We start from the raw sequence: 18,337 nt of genomic DNA on the forward strand, positions 1-18,337 counted from the left end.
TGAGCTTCACCAAAGGTGGTGAGGAGGCCAAAAAGTGCCCCACCACTGCTCAGAAATGATTCCCTGATCCCAGACATGGAATTCCCTGAGCAGCAGCCAGCTCCAGACAGAAATTCCCACGGGATATAGGACACTTCCCCCACCACACTCATTAGGGCGGATGACTCTCACAGCACACCCTGATCAGCATTTGCTCTTCTCCTCAGGACGTCTGCGAGCAGGAACCTCCCCACCAAACGCCCCTGGGGGAATCCAAGGAATTCCGAGCCAAAGAAACCCTCTTTATTCATATACAAAAAGCCATTTGCGTAGAAGTTTACAGGTGCGTTTCTAATTCCAAAGTGCTTTTACAAGAAAAAGCCAGAAGCGAGAGTTTGCCATCCCAGCCAAAGCAGGCAGCTTGCAACGTTCCCGGGGTGAGGAACCGGGATCTCCTGGCTAGGCGGGATGTCAGGCCTAAGTTAGGCCTAAGTCAGGCCTGACTCAGCGTCACTCATCAATAAACAGCAGTGGGGTAAAGCTCAAGACACCCAGGCTACAGAGGAGCTCTGCGAGCCCAAACTACGCAAGCAGTGGGGGGAGGTTTAATACATCAAACACGGCCGGTCCTTCGGCACCTCCGGGCCCTCAGGAATTCGGGACACGAGTCTGCATTCCAGCTGGGGTCAAGACCAGGCCGCAGTCTGTCAATACTCATCCTCATCACCCTCATCCTCCTCCCCGTCCGCCGAGTCCCTTCCAACCTCCTCATAATCCTTCTCCAGGGCCGCCAGGTCCTCCCTGGCCTCGGAGAACTCGCCCTCCTCCATGCCCTCCCCCACGTACCAGTGCACGAAGGCCCTCTTGGCGTACATCAGGTCAAACTTGTGGTCCAGGCGGGCCCAGGCCTCGGCGATGGCCGTGGTGTTGCTCAGCATGCACACGGCGCGCTGCACCTTGGCCAGGTCGCCGCCGGGCACCACCGTGGGCGGCTGGTAGTTGATGCCCACCTTGAAGCCCGTGGGGCACCAGTCCACGAACTGGATGGAGCGGCGCGTCTTGATGGCGGCGATGGCGGCGTTGACGTCCTTGGGGACGACGTCGCCGCGGTAGAGCAGGCAGCACGCCATGTACTTGCCGCGGCGAGGGTCGCACTTGACCATCTGGTTGGAGAACTCGAAGCAGGCGTTGGTGATCTCCGGCACGGAGAGCTGCTCGTGGTAGGCCTTCTCCGCCGAGACGATGGGCGCGTAGGTGGTGAGCGGGAAGTGGATGCGCGGGTAGGGCACCAGGTTGGTCTGGAACTCGATGAGGTCCACGTTGAGGGCGCCGTTGAAGCGCAGCGAGGCGGTGACGGAGGACACGATCTGGCCGATCAGCCGGTTGAGGTTGGTGTAGGTGGGGCGCTCGATGTCCAGGTTGCGGTGGCAGATGTCGTAGATGGCCTCGTTGTCCACCATGAAGGAGCAGTCCGAGTGCTCCAGCGTGGTGTGGGTGGTCAGGATGGAGTTGTAGGGCTCCACCACGGCCGTGGACACCTGCGGGGCTGGGTACACCGAGAATTCCAGCTTGGATTTCTTGCTGTACTCCACGGAGAGCCGCTCCATGAGGAGCGAGGTGAAGCCGGAGCCGGTGCCTCCTCCGAAGCTGTGGAAGACCAGGAAGCCTTGGAGTCCACTGCACTGGTCAGCCTGCAGCAGAACATCAGACATTTATCCAAGGACCGGAAAACTACCCCGAGAATATTGGATATTTATCCCTGTAAGGACTGGGATAACTATCCCAAGAATACTGGCATAACTATTTCAAGAAAATGGATATTTATCCCTGTAAGGACTGGGATAACTATCCCAAGAAAAGGGGTATTTATCCCTGTAAGGACTGGGATAACTATCCCAAGAAAAGGGGTATTTATCCCTGTAAGGACTGGGATAACTATCCCAAGAAAATCTATATTTTTCCCTTTAAGGACTGGGATAACTATCCCCAAAGGAATGGATATTTATCCATTTAAGGACTGGGTTGACTATCCCCAAACAAATTTATATTTATCCATTTAAGGACTGGGATGACTATCCCAAAAGAAATTTATATTTATCCATTTAAGGACTGGGATGACTATCCCAAAAGAAATTTATATTTATCCATTTAAGGACTGGGATGACTATCCCCAAAGAATCGATATTTATCCATTTAAGGATTAAGATAACTATTCCAAAAGAAATGGATATTTACCCCTTTAAGGACTGGGATAACTATCCCAAAAGAAATGGATATTTATCCATTTAAAGACTGGGTGACTATCCCAAGTAGTACAGCACAAAATTCTGCTTGGAGCACGCACCGAGCACCTTAAGCCCAGTTTTAACGCGACAATTCTCTGCTTTTAGGACAAACCCACAAATCCAGGGGGGGCTTTCCCGAGCCCCAAACCAAATCCCAACAGCAGCAACAACCCTTGGACCTCACCTGAAGACATTCTTTAATTTAAGACTTTTTTTTTTTAATTTTAAGACTTCTACCCCAAACTCGGAAAAGGCGAATGGTGTTATTTTAAACGTGGCGCTCCCCCTCACCATTTTCCGGATCCTGCTGAGCACGGTGTCGATGATCTCCTTGCCGATGGTGTAGTGGCCACGGGCGTAGTTGTTGGCGGCGTCCTCCTTGCCGCTGATGAGCTGCTCCGGGTGGAAGAGCCCGTGGTAGGTCCCGGTCCTGATCTCATCTGCACCAGGAGGAGAAATCAGCCAGAGCAGAGCACACAGAAAGGTTTTGGGAGAAGCTTTCACGGAGCAAAATCCATGGAATGTCCAGCAGGAGGTCATGGCATGGTTAGGGAAGGGTTGTGGGAGTAACGGAATGGGGAGGAATAAACTCACACGGGTAAGGTCCCACCAGAACTCCACCCTCACCCTACACCTACCCTGAAATCCTAAATTAATCTGGTTTCATGAGCGAGGACACCACAATTCCAGCGTTTTTGTGGGATCCGTTACCACGGGCAGCTTGGAGGAGAAGTCTGGAAGCTGCAGCTCCATTCTCTGCTCTCCAGCTCGGAAGGGACACAGACAAAGCCCCTCCAGTGTTGACATTTCCAACCTGACCCAGCTCCAGAGGGTTTTTAAATCCACTCCATCCCAACACTGGGCACATTCCATCATCTCCTGGCTCACTCATTAAGTTCTGCATTTAATACCTTAATGAGGTGTCTATAAATTAAGCAGAACCCAAACAAAAGTCTGCAATCCTTTAATTAGGACTAATGAGTCACATCCCAGATGGAAAGATAGGAGGAGAAGCCTGGAAGGCAGGAGCAGGTGGTTGGATTTGGAGTCATTTCCTAAATAAATAATTATTATTCTCTAGGAAGACACCTCGAACTGAGGTGCCACACAAACAAACACCCAGAGATCCCCGAGGGAGCTGGAAGGGGAAATGGGAATCTTTTGGAATCCATCAGGCTGGAAAAGTCCTCCAAGGGATCAAGTTGGCCACACAGGACAGCCAGGTCCCACAATCCCGTGGCACCCCGCTTTGTGGGTGGCATCAGGACCAGATGTGCCACATCTGGCCATGGGATGGTGGAATTCCAGCCAGGACCACCAAGGCTGGCAAATCCAGGGCACTTTCCACCTGCTGAAGGTCCCAAAAGGAGGGAAAAAAGACAACTCGGCGACAGCCACGGGTTTGTCCCTCCTGGTCCCTTTGGAAGTGTAAATTCAGTCTGCTTCCAACGGCTGGGGACATTTAACCAGAGCAGAGGAGTGGGGGGCAACAGGAACCCATGGAAAAAGGGTTGGGAATTACGGATCAAGATGGATCTGGGGCGAAGTCCCGGTTTTACCAATGACAGTGGGCTCCAGGTCTATGAACACCGCCCGGGGCACGTGTTTGCCAGACGCTGTCTCACAGAAGAAGGTCTCGAAGGAGGAATCCACTTGCTCGGAGTTGGGATCCATGGATTTCACCTGCTTGGAGCCGGGAATGGTCCCGTCGGCCTGGATGCCGTGCTCCAGGCAGTAGAGCTCCCAGCAGGCATTGCCCATCTGCACTCCGGCCTGCCCGATGTGGATGGAGATGCACTCCCTCTGGAAAAGGGAAACGGGGAATTTCACACATCCTGTGCAGGGGGATGTGGATGGAGATGCACTCCCTCTGGAAAAGGGAAACGGGGAATTTCACACATCCTGTGCAGCGGGATGTGGATGGAAATGCACTCCCTCTGGAAAAGGGAAAAGGGAAATGCACTCCCTCTGGAAAAGGGAAACGGGGAATTTCACATATCCTGTGCAGGGGGATGTGGATGGAAATGCACTCCCTCTGGAAAAGGGAAAAGGGAAATGCACTCCCTCTGGAAAAGGGAAACGGGGAATTTCACACATCCTGTGCAGGGGGATGTGGATGGAAATGCACTCCCTCTGGAAAAGGGAAACGGGGAATTTCACACATCCTGTGCAGCGGGATGTGGATGGAAATGCACTCCCTCTGGAAAAGGGAAACGGGGAATTTCACACATCCTGTGCAGGGGGATGTGGATGGAAATGCACTCCCTCTGGAAAAGGGAAACGGGGAATTTCACACATCCTGTGGATAGGGAGTTCCAGCCCCCAGAGCTCCCCTCAGAGCCATGCTGGGGATGATGAGGGAAACGGGCCACCACAGGAGCTGGAGCCAGGATTAACTGGGATCTGCTGGACACAGCATTCCTGGGAAAGGCTCTCCCAGCCCAGAGGAGGAAGGAAGGAGCTGCTGGCTCCATGCTGGGGCAGGAAGCAGCACCAGCTCCTCGGAGCCGCTGCCGATCCCTCACATCCTGATGGGACACCAGCACCAGCAGCTCCAGGCTCTTGACCCCGGAAAAAAAGAGCTCAGGGAGAAGCCAAGCTTGGAAAACCTGAGCCAAGCTGGAGTCACAGAGGCTGGAGAAACCAGGGATTGCCCCGGGGCAGAGCAAGGCCGGGCTGGCTCCCGGGAGCGGCTCCGGATTTATCCAGGTCATCTCCAGCAGGCTGTGATTCCAGGGAAGCTCCGCGGGGAGCGGCGTCTCCTGGAGGCTCCCTGGGCACTTCCCTGGGTAATTGGCATCTGCTGCTGCCACCACGCCAAGATCAAAGCCATGGCACAGCCTCCTGGCCCAGAATCCCAGTCATTGCCGTGCCTGGCACGGGGCAGCGCTGCTTCCCGAGGGATCACTGGGAAAGGGAGCTGATCCCACCTGGGAAGGGCGGCTGATCCCAGTATTTGTGGCACTATCCGTTTGTGGCAGCTTGGCTCAGGTCTCACCTCACCTCACCAAGCTCTCTCCACAGGTAAGCCCAGCTTAGAGGGGGGGTGGTGGGAAGAGCAGATCCCAAAACTCCAGGGAAGCGCCCAGGAGTCTCCACAAGATTCCAGCTGGACATCCCGGGGCACCAACCACTCGTGGCAGGGAAACGATCCAGCGGAACTTTTCCATCTCATTCCTCAAGCATGGATGCACCAAGATTTTTCCCATCCCTCAAAAGCAACTGCAGAGGCCACCACGGAGCAGGGATAGAGCACGGCAGGACGGGATCATTCCTGGGACACCGGCCCAGGGCTGCCCAAACGCCCCCAGATCCCAGCGCGGGATGAGCCCCCCAGTTCTGCGGGGTGTGGAGGCTGCTGGGATCAGGGATTGTTGGGATCAGGAGCTGCCAGGATTGGGGAATTGGTGGGATCAGAGGCTCCTGGGATGAAGCATTTTTGGGGAAATGGAACTGCTGGCATCAGGAGCTGCTGGGATCCAGGATTGTTGGGATCAGGGGTTGGAGTGACCCCATTCCTGCTGGGATCAGGGACTGGGGTGATCCCATTCCTGCCAGGATCAGGGATTGGGGTGATCTCATTCCTGCCAGGATCAGGAGTTACTGGGATCCCTTTCATGCTGGGATCAGGGATTGGGGTGATCCCATTCCTGCCGGGATCAGGGACTGGGGTGATCCCATTCCTGCTGGGATCAGGGGCTGGGGCGATCCCATTCCTGCTGGGATCAGGACTTACTGGGATCCCATTCCTGCTGGGATCAGGGATTGGGGTGATCCCATTCCTGCCGGGATCAGGGGCCAGGGCGATCCCATTCCTGCTGGGATCAGGGATTGGGGCGATCCCATTCCTGCCAGGATCAGGAGTTACTGGGATCCCATTCCTGCCGGGATCAGGGACTGGGGCGATCCCATTCCTGCTGGGATCAGGGACTGGGGCGATCCCATTCCTGCTGGGATCAGGGATTGGGGTGATCCCATTCCTGCTGGGATCAGGAGTTACTGGGATCCCATTCCTGCTGGGATCAGGAGTTACTGGGATCCCATTCCTGCCGGGATCAGGGACTGGGGTGATCCCATTCCTGCTGGGATCAGGGACCGGGGTGATCAGGGATTGGGGCGATCCCATTCCGGCCGTCCCAGCTGCCATCTGCACTATGTGGGAAATGCTGCCTGCCCGGCCCAGCCCTCCCAGCAGCGTGGTTGGGATAGTTCCCCATCCCAGCTCTCCATGCTCAGCTTCCCAGCACTTCCCTGGGACAGCTGCTCCGCTCCCAAATCCCCATTCCCAGCACCTGCTGCACTGGGAGCCCTGGAATCTGCAGCCAGAGCTCAGGGAATGAGAACAAAGGAAAGAAAAAAAAAAAAATGAAACACAAAAAGTGGGAGCTGCTGGAAGGAAAAGAGCACAGCGGTTTGCCGGAGGTTTTCCCCTCCTCTTAAATATTCCAGAGGGGAATTTTTTTTTTTTTTTGGGATCTTCCCAACATTTGCATCCAGCTGAAGTGCCTTTTACAGACTCTGGCTATAGGCAGCCCATTGTTGTCCAGCTGATTTTCCCACTGGGAACACCATGTAAATATTTTAACACTTTTATAGCCAGGCCAGACCAGAAATCCGCAGACTAAAGGAAAAGTTCAAAGCCAAATCCCTGGGAGCCACTTTGAAGTGCTCTCCCATTTGCAACCAGATTTTTCCAACAAGTTGCTCCTTTGCATCCACAAAAAAAGTGCCAGTTGGGATCCTCTTTCCCAAAAAGTTTCAGCTGGAGCAGACAGAAATAATCAGGATTGCAGATTTTTTTAATTTTTTTTTTTTAATCCCCAGCTCAATCCACTTCGGTTTCCCAGCTGCAAACGTTTTGGGGCAGGGATTCCACGAAAAAAAACGACATGGAAAAGGGGGATTTTTAGATTTTTATCCATTTAATATAATCCCAAGGGTTTAGAACAGACAAAGGCAACATGGCAGCTCATTCCTAAAGGGGAAAAAAAAAAAAAAAACCCAAAAAACCCTAATGGTTGTGTTTGTTGCAGCACATTGGGAGTGTTAAAATTTTGGGGAAAAAGGGGCAGCAGGATGAAAAATTTTGATTTTAATTGAGGGGGAAATACACTGGTGCTACACACACACACAAAATAAAATAAAATCAATTAAAACACCAACTTTTTTTTAAAACTTTCCAAGTCTCCAGACCCCCCCCACCTCAGGAGCTGCAAACTCCAGAGGGAAAAAAGCACCGAGAGGCCACTCCAACAATTCCAAGCACATCCCTCACTTTTCCCTTATAAGGAGCAAACCCCGAATCAATAACCCAGAAGGTAACGAGCAATTCCAGCAAAGCTGCTGGAAATTAAAACCCCACCCCGGGAGAAAAGAGAAGGAGAAGAGGGAATTTCGAGCTTGGAAGCCTTTGGAGGGAGGGGGGGGGGGAGAAAAGGGGGAAAAATTGGGAATTTTAATGCTCTTACCATGGTGAGGCTGGGTAAGATCTGAGCAAAGCAGCTGCTGCCTCTGCCTCTCCCTGCAACTTTATAGCCCAGGAAATCCTGACTCCACCTGAATTTAAAGAAGTTTCTCCAAGCTTAAAGGAGCAGAACTCCTTTTCCCTCCATCCCAAAGAAAAATCAGGATTAAATCCTGCCTAGCTTGCAGGATTTCCCTGATTAAAGGCAGTGTCATGTAAGCTTTTTTTTTTTTTTTTTTTTTTTTTTTTTAATTTTTTTTTATTTTTTTTTTTAAAGGGTTTGGATTTGAAGGGGAATAAAAGTTGATTAAAAAAAAAAAATAAAAAAAAAAATAAAAAAAACAAGGAAAAGTTTTGTGTGTTCCCACGTTATCCAGCAGGAACAACCTGCCTCTATCATTATTCACAGCGCTGACAGTGATATTCTTAATTTTGGCAATTTTTAAACAAAATCCTGCATTTTTTGGGGTGTTTTCCCCCCATATTATCCATGATTTCATGGGAATCTGCTGGGATTTGCAGCTCTGGGATGTTCAGGTGGAGGCTCAGCCCCTCTGGGTTCCTTAAGGATTCGTTTTCCCCTCCTGCCAAGGATTGGGAATCACTTTTGGCCCCGTTCCTGTGGGATTTCCCAGATCCCAGCAGTGCCTGTGTGCTTCTGCTCATTTATTTTTTCCCTAAATCCCTTATTTACCTCTTCATCTCCCATTAAAAATTCCCAAATTTCCTTTGATCCATCCCAAATCCCAACAAGTTGGCAGCTCTGGATTGAGGGAGACAAGAATATCCCAAATGGGATCAGGAGCAGGGATTTTTTTTTTTCCCCCTTTAGTTCAGCATTTTTTTGGGATTTTCTTTTCTTGCTGGCTCCAGTTTGGAATTCCCAGTATAAAACCCACACTGGTAAACTGGAGCAAAATCCATGGATTTGGGTGGGTTTGGAGCAGGGAATGGCATTTGAGAAGAGGAAGAGCTTTCAAATCCCCAGGAATTTGGAGAGAGTTTGGAGCAGGAACGTGAAGATTTGGGGAATTTTTATCCTTGGATGAATCCCAAACATTCCCTGATTTTAGGGGTTTGATCACTAAATCACCTTTTTGGGCAACCCCAAGCCCAAAACTTCGGGGTTTTTTGGGAAATGGGACGAGGGAATTTCTGGAGCTGGTGGTGGCAGACAGAAACTTCCTGAGATTTTAGCTTTTCTGGAGAAAAAAAATGAGGAATTTCAGTGCTTTCTTCAGTAAATGATGCCTTTTGGGCAACCCCAACCCCAAAATTTTGGGTTTTTTTTTCTGGGAAATGGTAAGGACAGGAGGGAATTTCTGGAGCTGGTGGTGGCAGACAGAACCCACTTGGGATTTCAGCTTTTCTGGAGAAAAAATTAGGAATTTCAGGGGTTTCTTCACTAAATGATGCCTTTTTGGGCACCCCCAAACCCAACATTTTGGGGTTTTTTTTCTGGGAAATGGAAGGAAAAGAGGGAATTTCTGGAGCTGGTGGTGGCAGAGAGAAATTTCCTAGATTTCAGCTTTTCTGGAGAAAAAATGAGGAATTTCAGTTGTTTCTTCACTAAATTATTTCTTTTTGGGGCAACCCCAAGCCCAAAATTTTGGGTTTTTTTTTTTTTTTGGGAAATGAGAAGAGGGAATTTCTGAAGCTGGTGGTGGCAGAGAGAAACCACTTGGGATTTCAGCTTTTCTGAAGAAAAAAAATAGGATTTTCAGGGGATTCTTCACTAAATGATGCCTTTTTGGGGAACCCCAAACCCAAAATTTTGGGGTTTTTTTTGGGGGGGAAATGAGAAGAAGGGATTTCTGGAGCTGGTGGTAGCAGAGAGAACCCACTTGGCATTTCAGTTTTTCTGGAGAAAAAATGAGGAATTTCAGGGGTTTCTTAACTAAATTATTTCTTTTTGGACAACCCCAAGCCCAAAACTTCGGGGTTTTTTGGGAAATGAGAAGAGGGAATTTCTGGAGCTGGTGGTGGCAGAGAGAAATTTCCTAGATTTCAGCTTTTCTGGAGAAAAAATTAGGAATTTCAGTGGTTTCTTCACTAAATTATTTCTTTTTGGGGCAACCCCAAACCCAAAATTTTGGGGTTTTTTTTTGGGAAATGAGGAGAGGGAATTTCTGGAGCTGGTGGTGGCAGAAACTTCCTGGGATTTCAGCTCCAGGCTGGATTTAGCAGAGACCACCCCCCCCTTCCAGAGGACTTTTTATAGCCAGAGCTCACAGCTGCTGCCTCCTTCCCACATCCCAAATATCCCAAATCCCTCCCTGGCTCTTCCCACTGCTGTCACTGCTGGTTTATTCCCTGGGGTTATCTCAAAAGATATCCCAAAATATTCTGGAGGTGAATTTTGGGCAGGACTCACCAGGAGGTGCTGCTTGGTCGCTTCAATTTGCTTCAAAATCAAAAGATTTCAGGCCTGGGAAGAGAAAATATTTCATTTAATGTTCTTTTTTTTTTTTTTGATTTTGGATTTTTTTGGGTTTTTTTGGTAGGGAAAAGTTGAATCCCAGGGATCTTCAACCTGATCCTGTTTTTCCATCTCCACTTCCCAAGGGAAATCCACTTTTTGATCCAACCAATCCTTTGGATGTCCACTTATTTTGCTGATATCTGTTGATTTTTTTTTTAAATATATTTTGCTGATTTTTTTCTGATTTTCTGCCAAATTTTTTGCTGATTTTCTGCTGATTTTTTTTGCTGATTTTCTGCTGAATTTTTGCTGATATTTTTGCTGGGTTTCGCTAATTTTTCCTTATTTTTTCCTGATATTTTGCTGGTTTTTTGCTGATTTTTGCTGATTTTTTTTTTTTGCTGATTTTTTGCCAATATTTTTGCTAAGTTTGGATGATTTTTTGCTGATTTTTGCCCTGATTTTTACCGATTTTAAAATTATTTTTGCTGATTTCTTTTTTTTTTTGCCAATTTTTTCCTGATTTTTGCTGATTTTTTTTTCCCCTGGTGGCACTCCCAAAACAAAATCAATTCACCTTGCCCCCCCCAAAAAATAAAATAAAAATTATCGATTTAATCACAATTATGAATTAATTAAAATGTATTTTAAAACAAAGCATTTGGCATCAGCTGGAATTTTGATGTTCTTTATTGTCCTGCAAAAAAAAAAAAAAAAACAGCAGCAAAAAAAAAAATGAAAAATCTCCATCAGGGGTGTTTGGACAATCCAAATTTTCCCTCAATTTTTTCTTCCCAATAAAAATGGGCAACAGCTGCAGCAACAATGAGAATTTATTTTGATTTATTCCCGATTTCTACTCCCCTCCCTCCAATTTAAGGAAAATGTTCCTTTTCAAATAATTTGGAGAAAAATTCTTCTTTAAGGAGGTTTTTCCTGCTTTGTATGGACCCTCGACAGAGTGAGAGAAAAATGGGATTTGGGATATCCATGGAAAAATGGGATTGGGACTATCCATGTGAAAATGGGATTAGAAATATCCATTTAAAAAGAGGATTGGGAATACCCAAACAAAAAAAAATGGGATTTGAAATATCCAAGCAAAATGAGGATTGGAAATATCCATGTAAAAATGGGATTTGGGATAGCCAAGAAGAAAAGGGATTGGGAATATCCATGAAAAAACAGGATTGGGAATGTCTAAGTAAAAATGGGATTTGGGATATCCAGGTAAAAATGGGATTTGGGATAGCCAAGGAGAAATGGGATTTGGGATAGCCAAGAAAAAAAGTGATTGGGAATATTCATGTAGAAATGGGATTTGGGATATCCATGAAAAATTGGATTGGGAATATCCATTTAAAAAGAGGATTGGGAATATCCATGAAAAAAATGGGATTGGGAATATTCATGTAAAAATGGAATTTGAGATATCCATGTAAAAATGGGATTGGGAATGTCCATGTAAAAGTGGGATTTGGGAATATCCAAGCAAAAATAGAATTGGGAATATTCATGTAAAAATGGGATTGGAAATATCCATGTAAAATGGGATTTGGGAATATCCAAGCAAAAATGGGATTGGGAATATTGATTTAAAAAGAGGATTGGGAATATCCAAACAAAAATGGGATTTGCAATATCCAAGGAAAACCAGGATTGCAAATGTCCATGTAAAAAATGGGATTGGAATATCCAGGTAAAAATGGGATTTGGAGTAGCCAAGCAAAAATGAGACAGGGAATGTTCATGTAAAAGTAGGATTGGGAATATTCATGTAAAATGGGATTGGGAATGTCCATGTAAAAATGGGATTGGGAATATCCAAACAAAAATGGGACTGGGAATATCCAAACAAAAATGGGATTTGCAATATCCAAGGAAAACTACGATTGGAAATATCCATGTAAAAACAGGATTGGAAATATTCATGTAAAAATGGGATTTGGGAATATCCATGTAAAAGTGGGATTGGGACTATCCAAGCAAAAATAGAATTGGGAATATTCATGTAAAAATGGGATTGGAAATATTCATGTAAAATGGGATTGGGACTATCCAAGCAAAATGGGATTGGGAATATCCATGAAAAAATGGGATTGGGAATATCCAAACAAAAATGGGATTTGCAATATCCAAGGAAAACTAGGATTGCAAATATCCATGTAAAAACAGGATTGGGAATGTCCATGTAAAAATGGGATTTGGGAATATCCATGTAAAAGTGGGATTGGGAATGTCCATGGAAAAATGGAATTGGGACTATCCAAGCAAAAATGGGATTGGGAAAATTCATGTAAAAATGGGATTGGGAATATCCAAGCAAAAATGGGATTGTGAATATCCATGTAAAAATGGAATTTGAGATATCCATGTAAAAATGGGATTGGGACTATCCAAGCAAAAATAGGATTGGGAATATCCAGGTAAAAATGGGATTTGGGATATCCAGGTAAAAGTGGGATTGGGAATGTCCATGTAAACATGGGATTTGGATACCCAGGTAAAAATGGGATTGGGAATGTCCATGTAAAAATGGGATTGGGAATGTCCATGTAAAAGTGGGATTTGGGAATGTCCAGGTAAAATCGGGACTGGAAAATCCCTGGCCAGATGACGAGCAGTTCAAGCCAGCTTTGGGAACTGCAGGGAATGAAGCTGTGCCAGGGCAGCTGAGGCTGGATTTTAGGAACATTTCTTCCCCCAGAGGCTGAAGGCTCCCAGGGAACGGGCACATTCCCAAGGCTGCTCCAGGACAGCGCTCCCAGGGCTGCCCCAGGGTGGGATTTTGGGGTGTCTGTGCAGGAATTGTTGTTTGACCCCCCTGATCCCTGTGGCTGCATTCCAGCTCAGGATATTCCATGGTTTTCCCTGCACACAAGTCCAGCACCCCACAGCACCCAGAGGGGAGCAGCAGCCTCGCCTTGTCCAAAAGAGGCAAAAAAAAAAAAAAAAAAAAATCAGCAAAATCCTGGGAGGAGAACCAGTTCTTCCTAAAAAAAAAAAAAATAAAACAGGATCCAAGAGAAATGGGATCACCCCTGGAGATCCGTGCTCGGATCTGCTCTGCCCTCCTGAGCTCCCAAGGGATGATTTCAGCAGAGAAAGGAAAAAAAAAAAAAAACTCCCAATGTCTGTGCTGAGCTCTGCAACCCGATGGGAAAGGCAAATTCCCAAATCCCAGAAATCAGGATGCAGCCAAGGCAGGACCCAGCTGTGGAGAAGGACAGGGGAGGAATTTGGCTGGTGGAGATAAACTGGATTCATGGATTTTCATCCATGAGCAGCTCCCAGCCAATATAAACGAAACGTTGAGTGAGGCAGCACAGCTTTGCTGGAGTGTTTAGCTTTGAGCCCAAGTGGAAACTTCACAGCTTGGTCATCTTAAGTCTGCACTGGAATAAAAAAAAAAAAAAGAGCAAAATCAATTCCCTTTTCTTTGGCATCATTTCCCTGCTGAGTCTGAGTCCTCTGGCACACCTGGTGCCCCAGGAATGCTCCCTCTCCCATCCCAATGGATGCTTTTTTCCTCCCCCCCCCCAAAAAAAAATAAAGAAAAAGCAAAAATTCCTTGTAAAACCTTTAAATCCTCACTCTCACATCTGGTTATGTGCAGCTTTTTGACAGCTTAAGGAGGGGGCATCTCCTTGTCTGAATCAAGGTACAGCTGAACTTGTGGGTTTCGCATCTCTGAAGAATCCATTTGTGTGATTTTTTATTTTTTTTTTCTTTTTAAACTTAAATACAGCCAAGAAAGTGAAATGCTTTGTGCACACGTGGGGGTTTCTAATGGGTTTTGTGGGTTTTTAAAGAATTTCATCCCAGGGCTGCCCAGAAGCTGAGCTCACCCTGCTGAACCTGACCGAGTGTAAAAGGCTGTTCCAGCACTGGGGTGTCAGAGTTGTCAAAAGGAGATTTTTCTTTTGCCAGATCTGTCTGGTCCAAAAGCAGATTTGCACTCCAGAGGAGATATTCCCAATTTATAAGCAGGGAAAAGCCACCCCCTACTTATAGGGATGGTTGGGGGTGTCACCCCATGAGGGGACAGACCCCATCCCCTCCTCATCCCTGCCACTTTGCAGAGGGAAAAGGCTGGAGTGGAGGAAAATCCAAATCTCAGCCAAGTGGGACAGATTTCCAGATGATCCCCTTACCTGAGAGTATCCAAAACTTCTCCCAGAGTCTGGCTGGAAGCAGCACTTGACCCTGATGTGGGATGGGAGGAACAGCAGGGGCTCCTGATGGCTTTTCAAGGCAGGGTTTGGGGATTTGCTGCTCTGTCTGGCCAAAGACCGAGCTTTTTTCCAGCTCGGTCTCACTCAAAAACCTCACCACAAATGGTTTAGGCAGTGGTTTTGTGCCACAACACGCCTCAGGATTTAATTCCCTTGGGTGTGTTTTGAGAGAGGTGACTGAGGTACATTTTTGGGATTCGAGCTGATTTCTGAGGTGGATTTTTTCCTCTTTTTTTTTTCTTTTTTTTAGGTAGGAGCTGGTTTGGTTCTCCTCCAAAATTTCGCTGATTTTTTTTTTTTTTTTTTTTTGCCTCTTTTCGGACTGGGTGAGGCTGTTGCTCCCCTTCCCAGGAAGAACTTTTTCCTAAAATCCAGGCTAACCCCACCTGTTAGCTCCAGCTGTTCCCTCCCAGGGATCACAGCTGGGGGTGGGAATGGATGGATCAGAGTTCCAACAGGACCAAGGGCCAGGTTCACCCCATGGAACGCTCCAGGCTGGGCCAGAGGGGCTGGAAAGGTCCCTGGGGGAGCTGGTGACAGCAGCTGGACATCCCCAGCTGTGCCCAGGTGGGCAAGAGGCCGATGGCACCTGGATTTTAGCAGCAATGGAGTGGCCAGCAGGATTAGGGAAGGGACTGACCCCTGAGCTGGGCACTGCTGAGGGACCCCCTGGAATCTTGGGGTCACTTCTGAGCTCCTCAGTTCAGGAAGGACCTGGAGGGGCTGGAGAGGGTCCAGGGAATGGAGCTGGGAAGGGTCTGGAGAGGCTGAGGGAGCTGGGAAGGGGCTGAGCCTGGAGCAAAGGAGGCTCAGGGGGGACCTTGTGGCTCTGCACAAGTCCCTGCCAGGAGGGGATGTTGGTTTTCTTAGTTTTTATAGAGATGTGGTAATTGAGAGGTGCTTTACAAGATTTTATTCTATTATCAATCTCAATAAACAGTAAAACGCATTCTAATTCTCTAAAATATCTAATCTTTTTACAAAACCCTATTTTCAAACTTCTTTCTAATTCAATCTTTCTCTCAACAGTATCATCTCTGTTCTATAACCTTCCTAAATCAACACACCTTATCTCAATATTTATATACAAATATACACAACTATATAAACTTTCTAACAAATTTTACAAATTCTTCACAAATCCATTTCCCACAAGGGGACAGCCGGGGGGGTCGGGCTGTGCTCCAGGGAACAGGGACAGGAGGAGAGGGAACGGCCTCAGGCTGGGCCAGGGGAGAGTCTGGGGGATTTTAGGGAAAATTTCTCCATGGAACGGATGCCCTGTGGAGGCTGAGCTGGAGCAGAGGCTGGGCAGAGCTAAAGAACAAAGTAAGGATTTCTGAAAAGGATCCCCTCCATGGATCCACCTTGGGCAGCACCAGAGCCCAGCCAGGGCTGCAGCCAAGAGGAACCAAAATGGTCCCAAAATGCACGAGCGCTCCCGGGGGCTCTCACTGGGATCAGCTCTGCTCCATTTGCACCTTGCAGTTCATTGTCCCATTCCAGCTTTAGCCCAGGCACTCCCATCCTGCTTGTTTTTCTCTCTCCAGCCCACGCTGTTTGTGCTCCTGGGCCTGAGCTTTGGATCATTTGTCCTTGGTGCCCAGCTGGAGCAGGAATTGTTTTGTCTCCCTGCTCTGTGCACAGAGCTCGCCATCCCATAATGTGAAGCTCAGACCCACACACTAAAGCAGCACAGAAACTGAAAATATAAAAGCTAAACCTGAGGCATCAGAAAGGGAGATTAAACATTGGAAGGGGCTGCTCAGGGCAGTGGTGGACTCACCATCCCTGGAGATGCTTAAGGAACGACTGGACGCGGCTCTCAGCGCTCACGTCTGGCTCACAAAGTGGTGCTCGGCCACAGGTTGGACTCGATGGTCTCCGAGGTCTCTCCAGCCTCAACACCAGCTGCGATTCCCGGGAATATCGGGACGCGGAGGGCGATGCCCGCCCGCCCCGTGCCTCAGTTTCCCCCGCGGCCGGGGCGCTCCCACAGCGCGCTCCGCCAGGGGGCGCCGCTCCCGCCGCCTCCCTCACGGCCCGCGCCGCCCTCCGGCCACGCCCCCGCGGCTCCTGATTGGCCGCCGCCGCCACCGCCGCCATTTTCAAACCGCCGCCGCCGCCATTTCTCCCCGGGCTGAGGCGCCGCCGCCGCCGCTGCCGCTGCCAGCCCCGCTCCCGGTCCCCATCCCCATGGAGGCAGAGCCCCTGGGACAGAAACCCCCTGGGAGGAGACGGGGCAGGGCCAGCATCTCGCCCCCGGCGGGCGGCACGCCCGGTGTGGCCGCCTCCTGCAGCCGGTAGGAGTCGCGATCCCCCCGCGTCCCCCTCCGTGAGGGGCTGAGGGCGACCCGCGGGGCGTGTGCGCCCTCAGAGGAGATCTCGCCGGTCTCCTGTGTGAGGAGGGTCCCTTTAGCTTCCTCACTGCCTTGTGAAGGGAACCCCCGGCCGGCTGTGAGGGGATTTTTCCAGGGAAATTCCCTTCCTTCCCATCTCCTGTGGGGAATTCCTCTCCTGCGGGCTGTGGGAGAATCCTTTGCTTTTCTGCCTCATGAGATGGGCGCTTCTTTCCTCAGGCTCCAACAGCTTTATAACATGTCCCCTAACGAGGAGGGGTGTCTGTAGGTGCTCCTAGCACGGAATTTTAAAGGGTTGGAACGATCCTTAAGGCTCATCCAGTGCCACCCCCTGGCATGGGCAGTCCCAGGCTGCTCCAGCCTGGCCTTGGACTTGCAGGGATCCCAGGAGCAGCCGCAGCTTCTCTGGGCAGGGCTGGGATCATCTGGGCATAAAACCCACCGCAGCACCAGCTGTGCTTTTATTCTGATTTTTTTAACCCCCTGTGTGAGATGTGTGATACTGTTACTCTGAGGTGTGAAACTTGAGAGATTTTTTTTTTTTCCTGAGGTCACACCCTGGATGAAACTTGCGAAAAAAATTACTCTGAAGTTCAGTTCGTCTTATTTGTGTTGACCCCAAAATGTTACCTGGGTGTGTTGAGAATTTAAGCAGATTTGACAGCCCCAGACCAGCAGAGGTTTGGATTTTCTGTTGCCCTCAAGGTTAGGAGATGACTTCTCCAAGCGTGCAGATGATGTGGAAACCTCTTGTATCTGGCCAAAGTGGCTTTAGTTACCTCAGCACGGAATTTTCCTACCTCCAAACGCTGTGTTTGGACAGAAATTTCTTCCTGGGTGTGAGCAGGGATCAACCTTTGCGTCCCAGCTTGGCTTGGAGGCGTGAGAGATGCTCCTGCTTTTCCTCCAGCCTCATTTTTCCATGGAAATGAGAGCGAGGAAGGTTGAGTGGAGCAATCCCTTGCTTTGAAACCTGTCAAAAATTTCCCAGGGGCTGGAGTGGGTGTTCTTAATTAGGCGATAAAAGCAAAATAAGCCTTGACGAGCTTGGGTTTTGCAAGCATCGGGGAGCTCTGGGTGGCAGAAGGGTTTAACAGGCTTTGAAAAAGAAATGTTTTCATAGAAACGTGCTCTTGAAAAACCAACCTGGAGCTCCCTAATTAAAACACTTAGAAAAGCAGAGCCTAACAGAAAGGCTTTGGTGGTTTGGGATGGTCGAGCATTCCTGGGTGAGGCCAAAGGGATTGGGATAAAACTAGAAAGGAATGAATGCAGGTACATCTGGACACCCGAGGTGATGCACAGCAGCTCAAGATGCTGCTGCTTGAGGCTTGTTTAAAATAAAGAAAGAGTTTAACTGGGAGATCTCCTGCCCAGCTTCAAATTTAGGTCAGCTTGGCACTGGCTGGGTGAGCTCTAAAAACCTCCAAGGACAGGGATTTTCTTACCTCTCACAGCTTGGTCACACTCACTGGGGGACAATTTTCCTTGGATTGACTGGAAATTTTCCATGCTGCAGCTTGTGCATGTGGAACCGTCTGCTTCTGGTTTGATCTCCTTTTTAGATCGTCTAGACAGCACTTAAATCCCTT

At 48.6% G+C, this 18,337-nt stretch overlaps 2 protein-coding genes across 8 annotated transcripts in view; one reads left to right on the forward strand and one right to left on the reverse strand.

The window, feature by feature from the left end:
* Positions 1–260: 260 nt before the first annotated feature.
* TUBAL3 (tubulin alpha like 3) lies at positions 261–16,369 on the reverse strand. Of its 7 annotated transcripts, none has more exons than XM_053943974.1 (7): positions 16,172–16,369; positions 13,190–13,540; positions 10,103–10,156; positions 7,733–7,820; positions 3,824–4,067; positions 2,556–2,704; positions 261–1,670 (listed from the first exon to the last, which is right to left on the reverse strand). In XM_053943974.1, exons 4-7 carry the CDS (start codon positions 7,733–7,735, stop codon positions 687–689), a joined length of 1,380 nt encoding a protein of 459 aa, XP_053799949.1. In that variant the 5' UTR covers positions 7,736–7,820; positions 10,103–10,156; positions 13,190–13,540; positions 16,172–16,369; the 3' UTR covers positions 261–686. The 7 variants fall into 7 exon arrangements, with proteins under 7 accessions (XP_053799949.1, XP_053799947.1, XP_053799950.1 ...); XM_053943972.1 differs by having other exon boundaries at positions 13,190–13,545; XM_053943975.1 differs by lacking the exon at positions 13,190–13,540 and having other exon boundaries at positions 16,222–16,369.
* Positions 16,370–16,497: 128 nt separating this feature from the next.
* NET1 (neuroepithelial cell transforming 1) overlaps positions 16,498–18,337 on the forward strand; it is a 59,517-nt gene continuing 57,677 nt past the window's right edge. The window contains exon 1 of the mRNA XM_053943206.1: positions 16,498–16,688. Coding sequence (XP_053799181.1) covers positions 16,582–16,688 — 107 coding nt within the window. The 5' untranslated portion in view covers positions 16,498–16,581. The remainder of the gene's footprint in view (positions 16,689–18,337) is intronic.

The sequence above is a fragment of the Vidua chalybeata genome, chromosome 5, assembly GCF_026979565.1.
Source record: "Vidua chalybeata isolate OUT-0048 chromosome 5, bVidCha1 merged haplotype, whole genome shotgun sequence".
Lineage (NCBI taxonomy): Eukaryota > Metazoa > Chordata > Aves > Passeriformes > Viduidae > Vidua > Vidua chalybeata.